Source organism: Bos mutus, chromosome 5, assembly GCF_027580195.1.
Source record: "Bos mutus isolate GX-2022 chromosome 5, NWIPB_WYAK_1.1, whole genome shotgun sequence".
Classification (NCBI taxonomy): domain Eukaryota; kingdom Metazoa; phylum Chordata; class Mammalia; order Artiodactyla; family Bovidae; genus Bos; species Bos mutus.
The window spans coordinates 85,867,585-85,889,079 of record NC_091621.1 but is presented as its reverse complement, the minus strand read 5'-3'; the positions used below and the strand labels follow the sequence as shown (position 1 = coordinate 85,889,079).

The following is a 21,495-nucleotide window of genomic DNA, read 5'->3' as shown; positions in this document are numbered from 1 at the left end:
TACTCCCCAACTAACACAGATTCATGTTAATAAATTATCAATCTTGAATGATTTTCATAAACTTTTAGGTGATATAAATTGAATTAGACCCTCTTTAGACATTGCAAATTATCAACCGACTAATTTATTTAACACTTTAAAAAGAGATCCCAATTTAAATAGCCCTCATTCACTTTCACAAGAGATACAAGAAGAACTCTATTTATATAAAATAAATTGCAAAAGCAATTTCTTAACTTGTATTAGACTTGATTTACCTCTAGAGTTATTTATACTCCCCTCCCTCCATTCTCCCACAGGACTTCTTACCCAATAAAAATACCCAATAGAATGGATTTATACCCTTTTTAGGGGGACAAGGTCACTTACACCCTATCTTGATTTGATCACTCTAATCATTATCAATGAAAAAAATAGAGCTAGGACTCTAATTGGCTCAGATCCTCATAAAATTGTAGTACCTATTAATAAATCTCAAACAGAAAACACATTACAAACTTCTACCAATTTACAAATAGCCTTTCTGAAATATTTTGGAAAATTTTCATTTCATTATCCGTCTAACAAACTTTAAAGTTTCTTCAGAAATACTGAATTTATTATCTCTCACATTGTCACATCACAACCTGTATCTCAAACTGATGTTTTCTATATAAATGGGACTAAAAACACCAAAGCCTCATTCTGGTCTCTCAAAAAATATAAAGTCTTTTATACTAAATTTCACTCTGCTCAACAAAATGAATTATATGTTCTCATTCATGTTAGTCACCTACATTCTTATCCTATTAATATAGTTTCTGACTCCTTATATTCAGTTTTTGTATTAAAAAATATAAAAACTTCTACCATAAATTCTAATCAATCTATTATCCAACAACTTTTTCTTAATCTCCAATCTATTGTTAAAAACCACACTTCCCCCATTTATATTACCCATATTTGAACACATTCTTGTCTTCCTGGCCCTATGGCTCATGACAATAAATAAGCTAAGCTTGTGTCTTTTGCTACTTCTGAAGAGCAACATGCTCTATTACACAATAATGCTGGCTCATTACATAAAATTTGGACAATTCCATACCGATATGCTAAAAAAATCATTAATAATTGCTCTACTTGTAGGCCCCTACATCTTTGACCCATTACACAAGATATCAGTCCTTGAGGATTACAACCCAATAAACTATGACAAATGGATGTAACTCATTGCCCTGAACTTTCTCCCTCTTCCTTCTTATATGTCTCACTCGATACAAGTTCTTCTTTTACATGGGCCACACCTCTCCGAGGTGAAACTACACGACATGTTATAACTCACCTGTTAGCTTGCTTTACAGTAATGAGAACACCTAGTTCTATAAAAACAGACAATGGCCCTGCCTATATTTTTAGACAATTCAAACAATGTTTACATTCATTCTCTATTCAACATATTACAGACATTTCCTTATAATTCACAAACACAGGACATAATTGAATGAGCACATCATACACTGAAACTACAGATAAAAAAATTTAAAAAGGGGGAATACACAGGAACACTTCTATCTTCCTTATCCAGAGCAGACTTTACTAGATTCCAATGCAATATATTGTTTAATCCTATAACTATTGTTAGTACAGCTTTATTTTTTTTTTAAATTTTAAACTTACTGCAAGGAGATATCTTGACAAAAGCAGAAAAACATTTCGAGGCATTGAAGGATACCTCCCTTCCTCTGTTCATTTGGTATCAAGACAGGTTGACTAAGCAATGAAAATCTGGAAAATTAATATCACAGGGGAAAGGGTATGCTTGTATTTCTCCAGATGGATCCAACGAAATCAGTTGGCTCCCTCTTCGGAAGATCTGCACAGGGGAGCCACTGGCGTTCAAGATAGAGAAGAAATGGCAAAATCCCCAGGAGGAGGAAATTTCAGTACAAGCCATGGTGGCTTTAAAAATTTTCCAAGAAACGCTGCACTCAACGTCATCAACCTTATGATCTCCCTACTTGGGGACAGATCAAAACCCTTTCTAATCAAGCTGAAAATCTGGTTTCTCAGCAGGGAATGCCTTGGAATCCTGAAAATATTTTTGTTGCTATGCTTGCTTTGCTTGCTTTTGCTTCCCCTGCTCAGGCTGACTTGATTAATCACACTTATTGGGCTTATATACCTAACCCCCCTTTATTACAGGTTGTAAAATGGGCAGATATAGGACCGATCATATCCACTAATGACTCAGTACATATGCCTCCTCCTTGGAGCTTGGAGGGGCCCTCTCATCCTGAGGAAGAAGGAAGACTAATTAACATTTCTCTAGGCTATGAAATCCTTCCTTATGCATGGGTCCAGTAAAATTATGTATTAATGTTAATCGACAAACGTGGCTTTTCCTCCTGCCTCCAAAAAAGAACTTCCGCACATTGCTTGGACTGTTTACTGCCCTGTCCTTTTATGAGAACCATGTCAATACTATCAAAACTCTAGGAAAAGGACAAAAATAGGAATGTAAGGGCTTTACTTATAAGGACTTTAAATATACTCCTGTTTATTGGGATAGATGTCAAGCTAAATCAGGGAAATTAATGTTTATGGCCAATTACACCATTGATGAAAGTGAAAGTGGAGAGTGAAAAAGTTGGCTTAAAGCTCAACATTCAGAAAACGAAGATCACGGCATCCGGTCCCATCACTTCATGGGAAATAGATGGGGAAACAGGGGAAACAGTGTCAGACTTTATTTTTTGGGGCTCTAAAATCACTGCAGATGGTGACTGCAGCCATGAAATTAAAAGATGCTTACTCCTTGGAAGGAAAGTTATGACCAACCTAGATAGCATATTGAAAAGCAGAGACATTACTTTGCCAACAAAGGTTCGTCTAGTCAAGGCTATGGTTCTTCCTGTGGTCGTGTATGGATGTGAGAGTTGGACTGTGAAGAAGGCTGAGTGCTGAAGAATTGATGCTTTTGAACTGTGGTGTTGGAGAAGACTCTTGAGAGTCCCTTGGACTGCAAGGAGATCCAACCAGTCCATTCTGAAGGAGATCAGCCCTGGGATTTCTTTGGAAGGAATGATGCTAAAGCTGAAACTCCAGTACTTTGGCCACCTCATGTGAAGAGTTAACTCAATGGAAAAGACTCTGATGCTGGGAGGGATAGGGGGCAGGAGGAGAAGGGGATGACAGAGGATGAGGTGGCTGGATGGCATCACTGACTCGATGGACGTGAGTCTGAGTGAACTCCAGGAGTTGGCAATGGACAGGGAGGCCTGGCGTGCTGTGATTCATGGGGTCGCAAAGAGTCGGACACAACTAAGGGACTGAACTGAACTGAACTGAAAGGTGAATGAAAAATGCATTGAGTAAATATCTTTCCTCAAGTATTTTTGTCCTACAGCTATTTCCTAAGGCTGTAGGAAAAACAGCCAAAGATGTCAACATTCACAGATAGTACGTTGTGTCCTGGGAACGCATTTAAACTTTGAAACTGCAGGGCAACGTGTGTTTGTGAACCTGGAATTGGGGTATGATGGCTCAGATAGTGAAGAATCTGCCTGCAATGCAAGACACCTGGGTTTGATCCCTGGGTTGCAAAGATCCCCCTGGAGAAGGCAATGACTACCCACTCCAGTAATCTTGGAGAATTCCAGGGACAGAGGCGCCTAGTGGGCTACAGTCCATGGAGTCACAAAGAGTCAGACACAACTAACACTTTTACTTTTTTCAAACAGTAGAACCTAACAAACATTGCTTCAAAACTGTTCCTCCCTCCCTAAAATATCAGAATCATAGTCTTCTCTCCAACGTTTTTTTGCACTAGTGCATCTTGAGAAAAGGAATGTTAAAACCCTGCAAAATATTAGTTCACAGACAGCGAGCTTGTATAAATCAGAGCTGTTTAACCTCTATACTTTTGACATTTTGGGCTAGGTAATTCTTTGTTTTGGAGCTGCCTTGGGCATTGTGGGATGTTTTGAGGCATCTCTGGCCTCCGCCACTAGATGCCAGTACCATTCCCTAATCCTCGGTGATGACAACCAAATTGTCTCCAGATACTACCAAATTGCCACAGCAGGGGTGTGGGGATCCTTACCTCTGGTTAAGGATCAGTGGTGGAGAGCATATACGAACAGTTTTCACCTCTGCAATTCTGATTACTAAATAATAAAAATGCATATAAAACTTACCAATTTCAAAGCTTCCGTCAATTAAGCCAACAGTAGAAGATGATATGTCAAATCTTCTTTCTATTTGAGTGATGGAACTTTTCATAATGACTGCACCCAGTGCCTTAGAAATAAAGCTGAGTGACAGGGCTGCCAAAAACATCTAAGGAAAAACAGGAAAGGGAAAAATGATTAATCATAAGATCCCATAGTGCTTATATATATATATATATATATACACACACACACACAAAGAATTTGAAAAGCTTTCTTCTTTACTTAGTATTGAATGTGTGTGCATGTGTGTGTTAAAAGAATACTCACTTTCTCCTATTTCAATTGGTACTTCTTAGTCCTTTTAACATTAACATAACTATATCCATAAAGCATCATTTTCTAACTTGATTACAGCATCAGATTATTAGACTAGGACAAAGTTGAATTATTCTTTAAGTTAATGTCATTACTTGATTTCTCAGTTCAGTTCAGTTGCTCAGTCGTGTCTGACTCTTTGCGACCCATGAACTGCAGCATGCCAGGCCTCCCTGTCCACCACCAACTGCCAGAGTCTACCCAAACCCATGTCCACTGAGTCCGTGAAGCCATCCAACCATCTCATCCTCTGTCATCCCCTTCTCCTCCTGCCCTCAATCTTTCCCAGCATCAGGATCTTTTCAAGTGAGTCAGCTCTTCGTATCAGGTGGCCAAAGTATTAGAGTTTCAGATTAAACATTAGTCCTTCCAATGAATATTCAGGACTGATTTCCTTTAGGATAGATTGTTTGGATCACCTTGCAGTCCAAAGGACTCTCAAGAGTCTTCTCCAACACCACAGTTCAAAAGCATCAGTTCTTTGGTGCTCAGCTTTCTTTATAGTCCAACTCTCACATCCACACATGACTACTGGAAAAACCATAGCCTTGAGTAGACGGACCTTTGTTGACAAAGTAATGTCTCTGCTTTTAAACATGCTGTCTAGGTTGGTCATAACTTTCCTTCCAAGGAGTAAGAATCTTTTAATTTCATGGCTGCAGTCACCATCTGCAGTGATTTTGGAGCCCCCAAAAATAAAGTCAGCCACTATTTCTCCATCTATTTGCCTTGAAGTGATGGGACTGGATGCCATGATCTTAGTTTTCTGAATGTTCAACTTTAAGCCAACTTTTTCACTCTCCTCTTCCATTTTCATCAAGAGGTTCTTTAGTTTTTACTCACTTTCTGCCATAATGGTGGTGTCATCTGCATATCTGAGGTTATTGATATTTCTCCTGGCAATCCTGATTCCAGCTTGTGCTTCTTCCAGCCCAGCATTTCTCATGATGTACTCTGCATAGATGTTAAATAAGCAGGGTGACAATATACAGCCTTGTATTCCTTTTCCTATTTGGAACCAGTCTGTTGTTCCATGCCCAGTTCTAACTGTTGCTTCCTGACCTGCATACAGGTTTCTCAAGAGGCAGGTCAGGTGGTCTGGTATTCCCATCTCTTTCAGAATTTTCCACAGTTTATTGTGATCCTCACAGTCAAAGGCTTTGGCATAGTCAATAAAGCAGAAATAGATGTTTTTCTGAAACTCTCTTGCTTTTTAGATGATCCAGTGGGTGTTGGCAATTTGATCTCTGGTTCCTCTGCCTTTTCTAAAACCAGCTTGAACATCTGGAAGTTCACAGTTCAAGTATTGCTGAAGCCTGGCTTGGAGAATTTTGAGCATTACTTTGCTAGTGTGTGAGATGAGTGCATTTGTGTGGTAGTTTGAGCATTCTTTGGCATTGCCTTTCTTTGGGACTGGAATGAAAACTGACCTTTTCCAGTTCTGTGGCCACTGCTGAGTTTTCCAAATTTGCTGGCATATTGAGTGCAGCATTTTCACAGCATCATTTTTTAGAATTTGAAATAGCTCAACTGAAATTTCATCACCTCCACTAACTTTGTTCGTAGTAATGCTTCTTAAGGCCCACTTGACTTCACATTCCAGGATGTCTGGCTCTAGGTGAGTGTGAGAGATCATACCATTATGATTATCTGGGTCATGAAAATCTTTTTTGTACAGTACTTCTGTGTATTCTTGCCACTCTTCTTAATATCTTCTGCTTCTGTTAGGTCCCTACGATTTCCGTCTTTTATTGAGCCCATGTTTTCATGAAATGTTCCCTTGGTATCTCTAATTTTCTTGCAGAGATCTCTAGTCTTTCCCATTCTGTTGTTTTCCTCTATTTCTTTGCATTGATCGCTGAAAAAGGCTTTCTTATCTCTCCTTGCTATTCTTTGGAACTCTGCATTCAAATGGGTATATCTTTCCTTTTCTCCTCTGCTTTTTGCTTCTCTTCTTTTCACAGCTATTTGTAAGGCCTAAGAAGCTAGATAATGGTATGAGATGGCCATGATTACAAACTGTTCTTTAGCCCCAAGTAAATAGCAAAGGTCAACAGTCAGGGGAGTAACTAGACATTTTCAAAAGTCATTTCTAGGAAGCCAGCTGAAAATATTTTTCATTTATAAAACCTCACTAATATTGGAGCAAACCAAATTAACATGAAGACAACAAAGCAATATAGTCACTGTTTTTAGAAAAAAAGACTTTTAACCCCACTGGTTATCGATGTTTTATTCTCAATTTGATTTAAAAAAAATTATGGATTCATCTTTCTTACGGTCCTCATTTACATCCATTAGCAAATTCCTCTTACATCTAGTATCAAAATATCATCCTGTTATGAACTGCATGTTAGTATCTCTACAAAATCCATATGTTGAGACTCTAATCCCCAGAGTGATGATATTTCAAGATGGGGTGTTGGGGTGATACAAGTTTTCCCCACTAGTCAAAAGCAGAGCATTCCTCTGAAATTTTAATAAGCCAAAATGGAAAGAATCTATTTCCTTAGGACACATCTTGCTAACAAATGCACAAAACAAATCTAGATAAAGCACAGATGCTTGCAAACACAGTTCAAACATATGGCAGCTTCACAGTGAAATGCAAAGTGTAGTTTTCAGGGAAGAATATTAGAGATGCTGCTGCCATTATTCAAGGTGACCAAGGCTAAATGCTATTTTTGCTTTTCACCATTTCTTGTGAAAGCAAAAGTACTTTTTGAATTTCTTTCAGTTAGCAAAAACAGGTACTAATGAAGGTCTTTCATAAACATAAATGATGTAAAGTGAAGTTTTGAAAAGTGGTATACCTATAATTGGGCCATGAGAGTGGAGTCCTTGCGATAGGATATGTCTCTCTCTCTGCCATGTGAGGACACAGCAAGAAGATAGTCATCTGAAAACACGGAAGATGGTTTCCGACAGAACCCAACCATGCTGGTACCCTCTTCACAGATGTCTAGCCTCTAGAACTGTGAGAAATAAAATTTCTGCTTTTTAAAACATCTAGTCTATGGTATTCTGTTATAGCAGCCCAAGCTGATTAAGACAGCTCCTTCTCATTGCCTCCTACTCTGCAAAGTGGTGGGCAACATCATGTCTAGAATGGAGTGCTGCATTAGCCTCCTAGAAGACCTTTCTGCTTCTTTTTTTTCCCATTTCATTTGTTTTTTAATTGGAGTATGTTAGTTGCTCAATTGTGTCTAACTCTTTGTGACTGCATGGACTGTAGCACACCAGGTTCTTCTGTCTATTACCTTCTCCAGTGGATCTTCATGACCCAGAAATTGAACCTGGGTCCTCTGTGTTGCAGACAGATTCCTTATAGTCAGAGCCACTAGACTATAATTTCTTTATAAAGTTGCATTGGTTTCTGCTATACAATGATGTTAATCAGCTATATATATATATATATATATATATATATATATATATATATAAAAAATATATATAAAACCTCCTTCTTGAGTATCCCTTCCCTCTTCCATCGCACGCTTTTAGGTCATCACAGCACAGTGCTGAGCTCCCTGTGCTATATACAGCAGCTTCCCACTAGCTATTTGTTTTACACATGGTAATGTATATATGTCAGTGCTACTCTCTTAATTCATCTCACCCTCTTCCTCCCCTGCTGTGTCCGCAAGTCCGATCTCTATGCCTACGTTTCCATTCCTGCCCTGCATATAGCTTCATCAGTACCATTTTTCTAGATTCCATGTATATGCATTAATATACAATATTTGTTTTTCTGATTTACTTCACTTAGTGTAACAGGCTCTAGGTTCATCCACATCACTACATGACCCAATTTCACTCATTTTTATGGTTGAGTAATATTCCAGTGTATATAGGTACCTCATCTTTATCCGTGTAGACCTTTCTGCTTCTGCTCTTGTTTGCCTACTATTTCTTCTCAACACATTAGGTAGGAAGATTATTTCAAAATGAAAAGTTGATCAGGCCAGCATTCTCTGTTTTTCCATCTTGCTCATAGTAATATCTCATCTTCGCAACGTCCTCCAAGGTTTGAAATAATCTCTCCTCTCCCCTGCTCTCTTTTACTTTCAGATCTCATCTTCTGTAACTTCAGCCATTGCTCTACAGAAACCCTAGCCTTTTTGGTGTTCTTGGTGTCTGTACCTCAAGCCTTCCATGTTTATTATATTGTCTCAGGTTCTTTGTTTTTGCTTTTCTTTCTGCAGGGAAAGCTTTCATGTCGAATCATAGAATGATCATATGATACAGCAATCTCACTTCTGGGTATACAGCCAAAAGACTTAAAAGAAGAATCTTGAAGAGGTATTTGTGCATCCATGTTTATCACAGCATTATTCAAAATATCCAGGAGTTAGAAAGAATGCAAATATGCATCAACAGATAAAGGAATGAGGAAAATGTGGCATATACATGTAATGGAATATTATGCAGCCTTCAGCTCAGTTCAGTTCAGTTGCTCAGTCATGTCCAACAACTCTTTGTGACCCCATGGACTGCAGCACACCAGGCCTCCCTGTCCATCACTAACTCCCAGAGTTAACTCAGACTCATGTCCATCGAGTCAGTAACGCCATCCAACCATCTCATCCTCTGTCATCCCCTTCTCCTCCTGCCCTCAATCTTTCCCAACATTAGGGTCTTTTCCAATGAGTCAGCTCTTCACATCAGGTGGCCAAAGTATTGGAGTTTCAGCTTCAGCATCAGTTCTTCCAATGAACACCCAGGACTGATCTCCTTTATGATGGACTGGTTGGATCTCTTTGCAGTTCAAGGGACTCTCAAGAGTCTTCTCCAACACCATAGTTCAAAAACATCAATTCTTCCTTGCTCAGCTTTCTTTATAGTCCAACTATCATATCCATACATGACTACTGGAAAAACCATAGTCTTGACGAGATGGACATTTGTTGGCGAAGTAATGTCTCTGCTTTTGAATATGCTATCTAGGTTGGTCATAACTTTCCTCCAAGGAGTAAGCATCTTTTAATTTCATGGCTGCAATCACCATCTGCAGTGATTTTGGAGCCCAAAAAGTAAAGTTTGACACTGTTTCCACTGTTTCCACATCTATTTGCCTTGAAGTGATGGGGCCAGATGCCATGATCTTAGTTTTCTGAATGTTGAACTCGAAGCCAACTTTTTCACTCTCTTCTTTCACTTTCATCAAGAGGCTCTTTAGTTTTTCTTCACTTTCTGCCATTAAGGGTGGTATCATCTGCATATCTGAGGTTACTGATATTTCTCCCAGCACTCTTGATTCCAGCTTGTGCTTCCCCCAGCCCAACATTTCTCATGATGTACTCTGCATATAAGTTAAATAAGCAGGGTGACAATATACAGCCTTGATGTACTCCTTTTCCTATTTGGAACCAGTCTGTTGTTCCATGCCCAGTTCTAACTGTTGCTTCCTGACCTGCATATAGGTTTCTCAAGAGGCAGATCAGGTGGTCTGGTATTCCCATCTCTTTCAGAATTTTCCACAGTTTATTGTGATCCACACAGTCAAAGGCTTTGGCATAGTCAATAAAGCAGAAATAGATATTTTTCTGAAACTCTCTTGCTTTTTCCATGATTCAGCAGATGTTGGCAATTTGATCTCTGGTTCCTCTGCCTTTTCTAAAACCAGCTTGAACATTTGGAAGTTCACGGTTCACGTATTGCTGAAGACTGGTTTGGAGAATTTTGAGCATTACTTTGCTAGCGTGTGAGATGAGTGCATTTGTGTGGTAGTTTGAGCATTCTTTGGCATTGCCTTTCTTTAGGATTGGAAGGAAAACTGACCTTTTCCAGTCCTGTGGCCACCACTGAGGTTTTCCAAATTTGCTGGCATATTGAGTGCAACATTTTCACAGCATCATCTTTTAGGATTTGAAATAGCTCAACTGGAATTCCATCACCTCCACTAGCTTTGTTTGTAGTGATGCTTCCTAAGGCCCACTTGACTTCACATTCCAGGATTCTGGCTCTAGGTGAGTGATTATACCACTGTGATTATCTGGGTCATGAAGATCTTTTTTGTACAGTACTTCTGTGTATTCTTGCCACCTCTTCTTAATATCTTCTGCTTCTGTTAGGTCCCTACGATTTCTGTCTTTTATTGAGCCCATCTCTGCATGAAATATTCCTTTGGTATCTCTAATTTTCTTGGAGAGATCTCTAGTCTTTCTCATTGTATTATTTTCCTCTATTTCTTTGCATTAATCACTGAGGAAGGCTTTCTTATCTCTCTTTGCTATTCTTTGGAACTCCACATTCATATGGGTATATCTTTCCTTTTCTCATTTGCTTTTCACTTCTCTTCTTTTCACAGCTACAAGGAAGGAAATCCTATCCCATGCTACAACATGGCTGAGCCTCAAAGACATGCTAAGCAAAGTAAGCCAGTCATAAAGGGACAAATACTGTATGATTCCACTCGTGTGAAGTATTAAATTAGCCAAAATCATAAAAGCAGAAAGTAAAAATGTGGGTCCCCAAAACCAGGTGAAGACAACAGAGAATATTAGTGTTTAGTATTTCAGTGTTGCAAGATGAAAGAGTCTAGAGATTCGTGTAAACAACATGAAGATACTTAGCACCACTGAGCTGTTCCTTTAAAAATTGGTTAAGACAATAAATTTAACATCATATGTTTTTAAAATTATAAAAAATGTATTTTCCCATTTAAAAAATGTGGGTAGCTTTCTGCTGAGAGAAGTAACATGTCCTACTGGATATGTTCAAACTGTCACTGTGGCTGACAGATAGAGGCATGTTACTACATAGGTTCATTTTTTTTTTTCCCCTGTAACTTCTCTTCACTTTTGTCATCCCCTGATATATGAAATTTTATACAGATGTAGAACTTCCTGGTGAGCATTTCCTCCTCCATTCCTCTCCCCTACCCTTTACTAATTTTAGAGTTCTATTCTTTTTATAAATATATATAACTATAAGTAAATAAATCTTATAGATATGTATATATACATATACACACTTATGTGTGTGTGTGTGCCTGTGTGTGTGTGTGTGTGTACAGCCATGGGTGAATTTTTTAATTTATTGAGTTTGTTGCCTCTTTTCAAGAGTGGTGAAGTAAATAAAATATCTGGTGATTCTTGCCTCCCTGCTTTCCTTTACATATGGAAGCTCCCTTTCCTTGCTTTGAATATTCAGTCTTTGTGAAGCCTTTCTGGGATGGAGAGGCAGTAGTCTTTGGCAGCAGGGTGGCTCAGTGGTAAAGAATCAGTCTGTAAATGCAGGAGACACAGGTTTGATTTCTGGGTCAAAAAGATCTCCCAGAGAAAGAAATGGCAACCTGTTCCAGCATTGAATGGACAGAGAAGCCTGGCGGACTACAGTCCACAGGGTCGCAAAAGAGTCAGGCATGTTGTAGTGACTAAAACAACAAGTCAATAGTTTATCTGCATGTGGGCCCTTCACTTCTCCATGGGTGTCACCAGCCACTAGAGACACTGTTCAGCTCCTATGCCCAGGCATCCACCCACACTCACCTTTCCTGCCCAGGATAGATGCCTCTGCAGCTTGCTGGGGTGGGAGGGTAATTTGACAATCAGGTGAAATGTTAAGCAGGAAAGAGGCATGTTTTCTCTGACTGAATGAGTGCAACACACTATACAGATGCCTGCTGCTTGTCTCTGGGACCTGTCTTGATCCCATGGTCACTGGCTTTGCCTTTGAAGCACCCTTGGAGCCATGTCCATGTTTTTTCAGCTTTCTTCTCCTGCACTTGTATTAGACTGTGATTTCTTTCTTTAGCCTAATTCTTTTTCCTTCTTAGTTTTTCAAAAACTCTTATAGTTTCTGATTTACACAATGTATCTCTTCTTGTTTTATAGCACATCCACAAGTTACTTTTAATATCTTTTACATTTTTATTAAAATTGGAGGGAGGAGGACATGGCCTCAGCCTTATTATTTACAGTGTGCTGTACTGAACTAAAAGTCAAGTTCTACCTTTCTTTCTCTAATAAATAGAAAAAAATGTTATCAGGCTTTTTATCAAACTCAGATGCCTGACACATTATGAGTATGTACTCCATAAATGGTTTTTGGTTGTTGAATAAATTGTTGTTCCCCAGTTATAAATATGGTATACAGTTTACAGGCAGTGAAACCTCTCATATTTTAGATTTTCAGCTTTTAGATGAAGATAATTACAATAAAATTATTATGAAGATTAATTAAAGTAATATACATAAAATTTTTTGGCATGTAATAAGCATTGATAAATGTCTGATTTTATTATCACTGTGAGCTATCATCACTCAGCTTTTGGCTGTAAATTCATTCAGTTAAAAATAGAACTCTGATCACTTAGCCAAACACATTTTTTGTCAGGCACTATTTGAGTTGCTGCAGAATCAGTAATGAGCACACTGACAAATGATTTATTGATTATTAAAGAAATACTGAGTCAAACTCTTATCTAAGTCCTGATCATCAAAGCTCTACTTGGTACAATCAAAGAGGAGTGGCTTTTAGAAAGTAAGAGGACATTATCTCATTAAAGCAGATACAAGTGTGACCAGAAGTAAAACTTGTCCTAAATAAGAGCAGCTTTCTAAAAGTTCTGAAAAAGGTTTTGCAATGTCCATATTTTCAATCTTAAAAGGAAGATTAGCTCAAAACAAGAGATTCAATAAAATCAAAATCCGCATGGTACAATTCTAAATTGGTTTTACAAAGAAGAAAAGAGTAACAGGTGCAAACACAAGGGCTACAATAGGATTCTTCATAAACTGGGATTTTAGGAGGATGTGGATTGAGTTTCTGTAGATAGATTTCTAAATGTGCTTTCTTTTATTCTAACTGTAACCTGAGCTGTGAGCATTTTAGCCATGTTCCTAATGTGGGGCTGAAGTTCAGAGAAAGAATGGTATGGTGACTTTCTTATAACATAAATAATTAAATAATAAAAAAACTCATTTCTTCAATGAAAAATATTAAAAGACTGATGCCATGAGATAGAGAATTTAAGATTGAGAGATTTCAGAACAGAGATACAAATATTCACAATTATCAAATACATTTTAAAATATCACAGGCAGAAAGACACAACTAGTACTGAGATAAAAGGTAAAGTCGATATTTACCTGCAATAAAGAATGTTCAAACTACCACACAAGTGCACTCATCTCACACGCTAGTAAAGTAATGCTCAAAATTCTCCAAGCCAGGCTTCAGCAATATGTGAACCATGAACTTCCACATGTTCAAGCTGATTTTAGAAAAGGCAGAAGAACCAGAGATTAAATGGCCAACATCCTCTGGATCATGGAAAAAGAAAGAGAGTTCCAGAAAAACATCTATTTCTGCTTTATTGACTATGCCAAAGCCTTTGACTGTGTGGATCACAATAAACTGTGGACAATTCTTCAAGAGATGGGAATACCAGACCACCTGACCTGCCTCTTGAGAAACCTGTATGCAGGTCAGGAAGCAACAGTTAGAACTGGACATGGAACAACAGACTGGTTCCAAATAGGAAAAGGAGTATATCAAGACTGTATATTGTCACCCTGCTTATTTAATTTATATGCAGAGTACATCATGAGAAATGCTGGGCTGGAAGAAGCACAAGCTGGAATCAGGATCGCCGGGAGAAATATCAATAATCTCAGATATGCAGATGATACCACCCTCATGGCAGAAAATGAAGAGGAACTAAAAAGCCTCTTGATGAAAGTGAAAGAGGAGAGTGAAAAAGTTGGCTTAAAGCTCAACATTCAGAAAACTAAGATCATGGCATCTGGTCCCATCACTTTAAGGCAAATTGATGCAGAAACAGTGGAAACAGTGTCAGACTTTTTGGGGGGAGGGCTCCAAAATCACTGCAGATGGTGATTGCAGCCATGAAATTAAAAGATGCTTATCTCTTGGAAGGAAAGTTATGACCAACCTAGATAGCATATTGAAAAGCAGAGACATTACTTTGCCAACAAAGGTCCATCTAGTCAAGGCTATGGTTTTTCCAGTGGTCATGTATGGATGTGAGAGTTGGACTGTGAAGAAAGCAGAGCACCGAAGAATTGATGCTTTTGAACTGTGGTATTGGAGAAGACTCTTTTTTTTTTAATTTATTATTTTAATTTATTTACTTTTTAATAGAAATTTATTTTAATTGGAGGCTTATTACTTTACAATATTGTATTGGTTTTGCCATACATCAACATGAATCTTGAGAGTCCCTTGGACTGCAAGGAGATCCAACCAGTCCATTCTAAAGGAGATCAGCCCTGGGTGTTCTTTGGAAGGACTGATGCTACAGCTGAAACTCCAATACTTTGGCCACCTCATGTGGAGAGTTGACTCATTGGAAAAGACTATGATGCTGGGAGGGATTGGGCGCAGGAGGAGACGGGGACGACAGAGGATGAGATGGCTGGATGGCATCACCGACTCGATGGACATGAGTTTGGGTGAACTCCGGGAGTTGGTGATGGACAGGGAAGCCTGGTGTGCTGCAATTCATGGGGTCGCAAAGAGTCGGACACGACTGAGTGACTGAACTGAACTGAAGTGGCAGGTCAGTCCTTTGTTTATTATGGCAAGAGCTCTAGAATTAAGGTCAGAGGCAGTTCCAAGTTTCCACATTGCCACGTGTACAGCCATAATCAACAACATAAACATTTGAGGTTCAACATTTGAACCTCAATTCATTTACTCAGCAAACATTTGTTGAGCAACTACAGTATGGCAATTAACTCCACTAAGCCTTGGAGTTGGAAAAAGACACAGAGTAAGAAGAGAAGTAAAAACAACTAAGACGTAATAAATGCCTCCAAAGAATTAATGTTTTCCTAGCCCAATAAACAAATAATGCCAGTATAATAATGTAAGGAGTACCGCAATTGCTATACATTTATAAATTTACGAGTACACAGGACAGTGGTTAATTCTGTCTGCAAAGGTCAAAGTTCCTATAGATATGGTAACATTTGAAAGAAGTCTTTAGGGAGTAAAAGAAGCTTAGAAACCGAAAAAGAAATAAACATTTTAAACAAAGTCAGAAACTGTGGAAACAGTGTCAGACTTTTTTTGGGGAGGGCTCCAAAATCACTGCAGATGGTGATTGCAGCCATGAAATTAAAAGATGCTTACCTCTTGGAAGGAAAGTTATGACCAACCTAGACAGCATATTGAAAAGCAGAGACATTACTTTGTCTCTGAGTAGTGTAAGAACACAGATCATTTGCAAAACAAAAATAATATCTGTGGGTGAAATACAAGGATAGAAATATGTCAACTGCTGGGAGATCAATCTGCATTTTTAAATGTGACCTAAGGAAATTAAATTTTAGGGGGCTAGTTCTGTAGTCATGAGGAAGATGAATTTATGGCAAAGAAATTAGTTAGGAAGCTGATTTCAGAGAGAAAAATGAACAGAGATGGAAAGAGGGGAACAGAAAGTTATAGACATGCTTGGGAGAAGTTTAAGAGGAGAACCAATAAAATTTGGAAATAACAGAATATAAGTATTCTAATTTTGTTTTATAGTGTGCTTCATTTTATGTAGTAATACTATTATTTGGGATGAGAAAAAGAGAAGTCTTAGGGAAGACAATGAAACCATCTGTTCACAAATCAAATTTGAGATGTCTAAAAATAAACTTCTACCTGATAGACCCACAGGTAAGGCAGGTTTGGTGCTCAAGAGAGAGTTTTGTATGGAAGCAGTTTTGAGATTTACCAGTGGATAACTGTACAGTTAACCCATATTCAGGCTTGTTACATTAACAGCTTATTCTTGCCCCACTGCATCCTAACTTTTCCATAAGTCTCTCTCTTTTTTTTTTTCCTCAATAAAACCAAGATTTGTTTATATTTCCATGAATCAAATCTTATTTTTTGCATTATTCTTCTTAAGTACCCTCAGCAGGCTGAGGGTGATTTTTAAACATTTAGTTCTCCAATGTAGCTGAATAAGTTCCCACTGGGCTGATCCTGTAAAGTCTTAGGGGAAAACAAAAAACACCCCAAAACGTGGGAGAACAAAAAAAGCTGTCAAATTCTGGAGAGGAGTTGACACTTAAAAGGAGACACCTAAGGTTAGTTTCTTTTTCTTATGGCTTTAAGGTGAGGCCACAGTTAGCATTATTCGGAAAAGTTAAAATTCTTTTAAAAAACTCACAGTTCTTTTGACCTGAAGAATGAGAAAAAAGAGTTTAGATTAAAATTTAGGGGAGAGTGTTTGCTTTGGCAGCAGATATGCTAAATTTGGAACAATACAGAGAAGATAAGTATGGTCCCTGTGCAAGGATGACATGCAGGTGTGTGAAGTGTTCATATTTTTTATGATACTTCTTAAAGTCTACGAAATATATTAAAGTGTGGATAGACAAGAGGAAATTAACATTTTGCCTGCAATTTAAAAAAAAAGCCTGTAGGTCGTCAGTGTAATGTTCTGATCAAAATGTATATGTAGGGGCTTCCCTGGTGGCTCAGTGGTAAAAGAATCTGCCTGCCAATGCAGGAGACACAGATTTGATCCTCTGTCTAGGAGGGTCCCACATGCTTTACAACAATGAAGTCCATGTGCCGTAACTACTGAGCTCGTGATTTAGAGCTTAGGAGCCACAACTACTGAGCCCAAGTGCAGCAACTACTGAAGCCCGTGCGCCCCAGAGCCCGTGCTATGCAACAAGAGAAGCCACTGTAATGAGAAGCCCACGAACACAAGTAGAGAGAAGCCTCCATTCACTGCAATTGGAGGAAAACCCATGCAGCAATGAAGACCCAGCATACAAACATAAATTTTAGAAATGTATATGTATACACATATGATTGGAATTGTATTATCTTAAACTCTCAATTTTTTATCTAAATATACCCTTGCATCAGAGGAGTCAAAGCAGTTGAATCAGAAAACCTGCTTGTATTTTGCAATAAATATTGGTCTAATCTGAAAAATAAATTCAGGGGAGAATCTCATAAAGGAGAGATCCAGAGAATGGGGGCCTTAAATTCTGTATGTAAACTCTCCAAAAATTTGACCTCTGAACAATTTAAGCTAGTCAGCTAAGGATAAAGTAATTGAACTGAGATTTGAACTATTTCCTAAGAGATAGACATTGCAATTTCAGGTCAACAAACTTAATTGCCTTGTAACACAAACAAAAAATATCAACAGCCTTTGGAAGAATATAACAATGTCCGAAATTACCAACACATGAAGAGCCAGGAAAATGTAGCCAAGTCTCAAGAAAATTAACAATCAACCAAGTCCAACCCTTAGATTATGTTAGTAAGTAACACATACGTTAGTATTGCTGGACAGGAATTTTAAAGCAACTAATCTAACTGGGCCCTCTGATGTAGAGGAAAGTATCTCAAAATGAAAGAAAAGAAACAGAACATTTCACACACAAAAAAAACTGAAAAGAAGCTATAAAAATGAGAAAAATGCACTATCCAATAATATGCATAATAAAGATGCTAATTTATACCACATCTTCTAAATAGATGTATATGTACTCTGTAATCCGTGCTTTCTTATGACATAGATATTAGTATACATCGAAATTTTCTTAAACAGAAACTGTAGAGTCAATATATCCTTTGAAAAATGTTTAATAGCAGAGATAAAGATGAAGGTTTGCATCTGACACCCTACAGAAAACTTAGTTTCTCCTCATTCACTAGATATTTCTTTTCCAATTAACGCAGGAAGGACATGAAAACAATTTATGTTATTTTCTGGAAGCTAATATTTGCTAGGATGTGTTCCATGTATTCTACAAGTATTATTTTTAATGCTCACAAAATCCTTGCCTGTCATGCATTTCTGTCTTCAGAATAAGAATAATAAAGTTTAAAGATGCAAAATTATTGAACCAGAGGAGTAAAGCTAAAAATGTAGGAGAGCTGTAATTGAAATGCAAGTATTTCACACATGAAAAGCAAAACAGTTCTTGGATCAGATAAACTCACACACTTTTCCTTCATCTCTTTATCATCCTAAATCACATCCTTGTTATCTCTCACTTGGCTTATTTTTTTTTTTCTCTTAATGATATAGATTCTGACAGGTGTAAGGTGATATCTCATTATGGTTTTGATTTGCATTGCCCAAATAATTAATGATATTGAACATCTTTCAATGTACCTTTCTGTATCTATGTATATATGGCCTTTCAAAGGCCATCATATGTCTTCTTTGGAAAAATGCATTTTAGCTTCTCTGCCTATTGTTTTTTTAAATGAGATTGGTTTTGTTGTTGTTGTTAAGCTCTGTGAGTTTTTAAATACATTTTGGATATTAACCCCTTATTTGATGCATGATTTGCAAATATCTTCTCTCATTCAGTAGGTTGCCTTTTCTTTTCTTTCTTCCTTTTTTTTTTTGATGGTGTCCTTTACTGTGCAGAAGATCTTTTGTTTGTTTATTTTTGCTTTTGCTTCCCTTGCCTGAGGAGACACATCCAGAAAGTATCGCTAAGACCAACGCCAAAGAGTGTATTGCCTATCTTTTCTTCTAGTTTTATGATTTCAGTTCTTACATTTCATTCTGATCCATTTTGAGTTGCTTTTTAAAGCTGTCTGCTCCTGGATGTCTGTTTTTGGGATTTTCTTGATTACTATTTTAATCTCTTCACTAATGATCAGTCTGTTCACAATTTATATTTCTCCACAATTCAGTCATGGAAGGTTGTATGATTCTAAGAATTTATCCATTTCTTTTCTAGATTGTCCAATTTGTTGGCAAATAGCTGTTCATAACATTCTCTTATAATTCTTTTTATTTCTGGGGTGTCTGCTATTATTTCTCCTCTTCAGTTCTGAGTTTATGTCTTCCCTCTTTTTTTCATAGTGAGTTGAGCCAATTTGTTTATCTTTTCAAAAAACAAGCATTTAGATTCATTGATCTCTTCTATTGTCTTTCTAGTCTGATTCATTTATTTCAGCTCTGATAATTATTATTTCATTCCTTCTACTGACTTTGGGCTTCATTTGTTCTTTATTTTCTAGTTCCTTTAGATGTGAGATTATATATATATATATAATCTTATTTGTTAAAATAGACCACTATTGCTAAAAACGTCTCTCTTAATACAGCTTTTGTTGCATCTCATAAAGTTTAGTATGCTATATTTTTATTTTCATCTGCCTGAAGTATTCATTGAAGTTGTTCAGTAGCATATTGTTTACTCTCCAATATTTGTGATTTATCTAGCTTTGATTATAGTTTCATGCTATTGTAATTGGGAAAAAAATGTTTGATATGATTGCAGTCTTCTTAAATTTAGTGTTTTGTATCCCAATATGTGGTTCATCCTTGAGACTGTTCCATGTGCTCTTGATAAGAATGTGTATTCTGCTTCATTTTGATGGAATGTTCTAAACAAATCTGTCAAATTCTCTGGCCTAATGTTCCATTTAAGACTGCTGTTTCTTTGTTGGTATTTTGTCTGGATGATGAATCCATTGATGTAAGCAGGGTGTTAAAGTCTCATTATTATTGTGTTGCTCTCAAATTCTCTTTAAGTCTTTTTATAATTGCTTTATATATTTTGTTGCTCCTATTGTAGGTGCATATGTATTCATCACTATTATGTCTCCTTTATTAGTTGTCTCCTTTATCATTGTATAATGCCTATCTTAGTGTCTTGTTATTTTATTTAGCTTGAAATTCATGTTGTCTGATATGTATATGGCTACACTTGCTTTTTCTATCTGCTATTTGCTTAAAGTATCATCTTTTATCCATTCACTTTAAGCCCATGTTTGTCTTTAGAGCTGAGATGAGTCTTCTGGAAGGAGCATATAGTTGTGATTTATTTTTAAATCCATCCAGACTGCCTTAGACTACTGCCTCCTGAGAAATCTGTATGCAGGTCAAGAAGCAACAGTTAAAACTGGACATGGAACAACATACTGGTTCCAAATAGGAAAAGGAGTAAATCAAGGCTGTATATTATCACCCTGCTTATTTAACTTACATGCAAAATACATCATGCAAAATATTGGGCTGGATGAACCACAAGCTGGAATCAAGATTGCCGGGAGAAATATCAATAACCTCAGATATGCAGATGACACCACCCTTATGGCAGAAAGTGAAGAGAAACTAAAGAACCTCTTGATGAAAGTGAAAGAGGAGAGTGAAAAAGCCGGCTTAAAACTCAACATTCAAAAAACTAAGATCATGGCATCTGGTCCCATCACTTCATGGCAAATAGATGTGGAAACAATGAAAACAGTGACAGCCTATTTTCTTAGGCTCCAAAATCACTACAGATGGTGACTGTAGCCATGAAATTAAAAGACGCTTGCTGCTTGGAAGAAAAGCTATGACCAACATAGTCAGCATATTCAAAAGCAGAGACATTACTTTGCCAACAAAGGTCCGTCTAGTCAAGGCTGTGGTTTTTCCTGTGGTCATGTATGGATGTGAGAGTTGGACTGTGAAGAAGGCTGAGCGCTGAAGAATTGATGCTTTTGAACTGTGGTGTTGGAGAAGACTCTTGAGAGTCCCTTGGACTGCCAGGAGATCCAACCAGTCAATCCTAAAGGAAATCAATCTTGAATATTCATTGGAAGGACTGATGATGAAGCTCCAATACTTTGGCCACCTGATGCGAAGACCAGACTCATTTGAAAAGACCCTGATGCTGGGAAAGATTGAAGGCAGGAGGAGAAGTGGATGACAGAGGATGAGATGACTGGATGGCATCACTGACTCAATGGACATGAGTTTGAGCAAGCCTCTGGTGTTGGTAATGGACAGGGAAGCCTGGGGTGCTGCAATCCATGGGGTCACAGAGTCAGATGCAACTGTGCGACTGAACTGACCTGAAGTATTATTGATTAAAAATGCTACTTCCAAACAAGATTGGAATACAATTTATTGGTATGTTACAGAAAAACTAAGTTCTTGATATACTGTATCTCTTTTTTTAACCCTGACTTTATTTTGTATATGGACTTTATATCTCATAATTCCCTCTTCTTTCTTCTAATATCCTCT

General features: G+C 37.6%; 1 protein-coding gene and 1 non-coding gene across 2 annotated transcripts in view; one reads left to right on the top strand and one right to left on the bottom strand.

The window, feature by feature from the left end:
- Window positions 1-21,495, bottom strand: part of LOC102286647 (solute carrier organic anion transporter family member 1B3) — an 81,611-nt gene that overhangs the window by 42,247 nt on the left and 17,869 nt on the right. Inside the window, exon 2 of the mRNA XM_005893222.3 lies at window positions 4,176-4,317. Coding sequence (XP_005893284.2) covers window positions 4,176-4,317 — 142 coding nt within the window. The remainder of the gene's footprint in view (window positions 1-4,175; window positions 4,318-21,495) is intronic.
- LOC138988092 (U6 spliceosomal RNA) lies at window positions 16,720-16,822 on the top strand. Its single transcript, XR_011464427.1, has one exon. It is a non-coding gene; the product is annotated as a U6 spliceosomal RNA (small nuclear RNA).